The sequence below is a fragment of the Teleopsis dalmanni genome, chromosome 2 (assembly GCF_002237135.1).
Source record: "Teleopsis dalmanni isolate 2A chromosome 2, ASM223713v2, whole genome shotgun sequence".
Classification (NCBI taxonomy): domain Eukaryota; kingdom Metazoa; phylum Arthropoda; class Insecta; order Diptera; family Diopsidae; genus Teleopsis; species Teleopsis dalmanni.
Window position 1 is genome coordinate 129,782,954 of NC_051847.1, and position 4,302 is coordinate 129,787,255.

Here is a 4,302-nt window from a genome sequence, read left to right on the forward strand (position 1 = left end):
CGAACACTCATCTATTTTTTTTCGTACACATTATTTTGCATTTCATACGTTCCCGCACCATTATTCTATTTATGAGTAAAAGAAAATTTAATACTCGCTTTTTATTCTAAGTTCTGTTTTGAACCAGTTTTTAACTCTCATATAAGGGATGGACAAAAATAGGAGCTGTCAAAATTTTATAATACTTTAGGGTGAAATGGATTTTTAGCCTCAAATTTCAAAATTGTGATCGTTAATTATGTTTAACTACTTTTAAATCGTATTTTTCTTTTTTTGGAACTGAAATGAGTAAATATTTATGAATACTACTTTACTATTATACTTATTATGTAGAGTAAGCATCTGAGTATTTTAAAAGTTTAATTTTTATCTTAATCAGTTTTTATTATTGTTATTACAATTTATATATCACTATGATTCCTCTGTGAGTTTTCAAATGCCTATCGTTACATCCATATTGTGTACTTTTACAGAATTTTCTTTTAGAAGATACATTCGGATGGGAAGATTTAATAAGATGTACTATTAATTTTCTATTGAAGTCAATTTAAGAAGTTTTTGGGGTGTGTTCCACAAAGACCTTACTTGTATTTTTATATTTGCACTCTTCTTTTTCTGTTTACACACCTTCAAAATCAGCCTAGTAAGCGAAAGGGAAAAACAAAACCTAACTGACTTCTGAAGAGCCCAAAAAGGCATGCGGCAGTCAAAACGACTTATTATCCCTGAACATATTAAGGCTGAAGCTGTTCTGAACTTAAGCAGAACAGATATCAAACTCTACACAAACTGCTAACAGGCCACTGTAGACAGTGATACCATCTGAAAAAGATTGGTCTAACAGAAAACATTTCCTACCGACTCTGTCAACAGAAAACAGCAGAACACGTTCTATGCGCCTGCCCATGTATCATTCAACATGTATCATTCTAAATCTGGAAATGTATTTTTGACTACACTGCTTTTGACTATATTTCGCTTATTAAGAAATGAAATATATTATTCTAATAGTAATCAACGATTAATGAGCTTAATATGTTGTCATGATCTTTAATATTAATAGGTCAAGACAACTAAGCTTTGAAACGCTTTTATAACTCCATCTAGTAAGCTGCTAAAAATTTTATTTTCGTATTGCGTCTTATATTCTACATAAATATATAGACTTAACCATAACCATAGTGATGGCAAAATCAAGAAAGAAGATCTTCCCCACTTCTTGAACAGCAAAAATACTTTGATATGTTACCTATACCTAGTTAAGCTTATATATATATATATATAAAAACGTGAAATACTTCAACTATAATTTTTTATCTAAATGCTTTTATCACTAATATTGATTCATTTAGTAATTAGCGCTGGAACAATAAAGAAGTAATTTGGGAAAAATAAAGTACGACTTGTATGCACTAAAAATTAACGTGGCCAGGTTAGTTAACGTGGCCCACTTATAATAAAAATAAATCTCTGGAACTCATCAAAAAAGATCGCGTAAACACTGCAAGGCTTATTGCGGTTCTTACTGGTCATTGGTGGTTAGGAACTCACGCAGAGAAACTGCGTATTCCCTATAACTCTCACTGCAGAAGTTGTGGAAACCCGCGGGAGAAAGAAACAATAATACATTTTCTCTGTGAATGCCCAGCTCTAGCATCCAGAAGATATAGGTTCTTAGGAAAATACTTTTGTGATAGTTTATCAGACTGCTCAATGGTAAGGATGAAAGACCTGTTAAATTACCTAATTCGGTGGGATGGATTTAGTCTCTACTCTTCTATACTAGGGTTCTTGCGAGGAATGTGGTAACAAAACGGCGAAAAATCGCTAATTGAGGTACATTTGAAGTTATCTTATGACCTGCCACTGCAACCAACCAACCAACCAACCATGCACTAAAAATACAACAATTTTTGTAAAATAATAAACCGGAATTCATTTTGATTACTGTTCAGTAAATAAAAAAAGTTTCAGAAGTCTTATTAATTTCGTTGTGTTCATGGCAGTTCAGCGGCAGTGTTAGGTTAATCTATAAAAGAGGCGCCTTAATTAACCTGCCAAAAAGTCGCATGTCAAATGAAAAATAAATTGATTTCTGCAGTTTAATTTTAATACATAGTTGGACAGGGATTTTAACAACCACTGAACTGTCACTTAAGTTTTCATTTGTGGTTAACTATATTTTCAAATATGGTGCAGTTTTCATAAATTTTAATGTGCTTTATATTATTATACATAGAACATGATTTTTTTATTTCAATGTTTTTTAATGTTTTATGTGCTAATATAGAATTTTCTAGTTACTCATAACGTTTAACTTTCTTGAACAATGTAGGTATGGTTTTCTAATCGCCGAGCAAAGTGGAGACGGGAAGAAAAACTTCGTACGCAACGTCGTTCCGTTGATCATGTATCTAATAATGAAAGAAGCAGTAGTAGAAATCCAACTACAATGAGCAATAATAACCAAGAAAATTCTAGTCATACACCAAATGTAACAAATAATGTAACAGAAAATTCAAATGGTGCTGGCTCCACAATTCAAAGTAATGGAGCGGGAGCAATTCTAGTTGAAGGCGCTCACACAACATCTATAAGTCCACCTCTTCAAGCCGTAGCACCACGATTGCCACTGAATACAGGTTTCAATTCAATGTATTCTTCAATACCTCAACCCATTGCGACAATTGCAGAAAACTACAAGTAAATGTGTAAAATAGTTACAAAATTTATTTATATTAATTTATGTGTTTAGTTCTATGACAACGTCATTGGGTTCAATGACGTCCACATGTCTTCAACAACGTGATAGTTATCCATACATGTTTCATGATCCACTTGCGTTAAGTTCTCCTTATGCGACACATACACGAACATCATGCAATCCAGCAGCAGCACATCAGCAACCCCCTCAACATGTTTACGGAAGTAATAGTGTCACTGGAACTACAGGAAATACAGGTACAGAAATCACACAATTTTATAATGTAAACATTTCGAAATGATTTTCGTATCTAACCCAATAACTTTTTTATAAAATTAACATATAACATATTATGTAATAATTAGTATAAAGTTTTGATATTACCATATTATATTACTTAACATCGTAAATGCACGAATAATTACTTTCAATAATTTCAGATAACTATACTTTTGCAGGTGTTATATCAGCTGGAGTCTCTGTCCCGGTACAAATACCAACACAAAGTGCCAGTGACTTAGCAGGCTCAAATTATTGGCCACGAATTCAGTGATCTACAATTTTCGATTTAACACCACAACCATTCACCAAGGGAGCTGCACAGCAGATAGATTCAATTTCCGAAATTATTCCTAACGGAAAATCCAAAGTAATAGGAAACACGAACACGTCGCTAGACACGATATCAAAACCTTTTAAATTGAATATTTCACCGCTTTTACCTGTAGTTATAACAAATCATAATCTGCAAGCTCATCATCATAAAAATTTTTTATAATGTCAATCATAAAAGAAAGACCCCACCTGCCGAACTAGAACACTTCATAGCCCACCACAAACTTATACTCAACGCAACGCAAATGATTAAACGCACAATAAATCTCGCAATAAAAATTGAATTCTTATTTAAGCCGCCGCGGAAACAGTATCAGTTAAATTACAACAAATTCACTTTGTATAATTTTAATTTCTTATAATATTATTAAGTAAAATTTTCGATTAATGTTTAATAAAAACAACGAAATATTTTTGAAAAATGTATGTAAAATGTGTGAGAGTAAAATAGATAATTGTAATATGATTTATAAAATTTTTCTTGTGTATGTATTAATTAAATTTTAAATAAATAGTTTTAAGCAATCAACAATGTTTGCTAAAAATTGTAACAAGTTATTTATTATCATCATAGAATTTTTTTTTTTGTTTCTTTTGTTAGTTAGCAGTTACAGACGTCGAGTAGCCTCCGCCAGTCAGCCCGATTAGTAGCTTGCTGACATCATACAATAGCATCCTTCATTTTCTACTTTATTACTTATTAAATTACTACCTACTGATATATAACAAGTTGAAAACGCTAGGAGTGTTTCATATACTACATGTATAAAATAATATAATAATATATACATATAATATATATTTATTATGATGAGTCAATGCACTTGAGCACTTTTACTCTATTTTAGCTACGAGGTTTCTTTCTCAACCCCTCTCTACGCCCTGACTGGATTATTGTTTGTGACTTCATCAGACTAAGCAATAATTGACCTCAGATCTGCATACCTCCTCAAGGAGTCTGTAACCATTCTGAGATTCAATAA

General features: G+C 32.0%; 1 protein-coding gene across 1 annotated transcript in view; it reads left to right on the forward strand.

Moving 5' to 3' along the window:
* The window catches only part of LOC119675709 (paired box protein Pax-6-like), a 13,137-nt gene extending 9,442 nt beyond the window's left edge, over positions 1–3,695 (forward strand). The window contains exons 2-4 of the mRNA XM_038086915.1: positions 2,336–2,703; positions 2,756–2,961; positions 3,163–3,695. Of these exons, the coding sequence (XP_037942843.1) occupies positions 2,336–2,703; positions 2,756–2,961; positions 3,163–3,257 (669 nt within the window). The 3' untranslated portion in view covers positions 3,258–3,695. The remainder of the gene's footprint in view (positions 1–2,335; positions 2,704–2,755; positions 2,962–3,162) is intronic.
* The last annotated feature ends 607 nt before the right edge of the window (positions 3,696–4,302 follow it).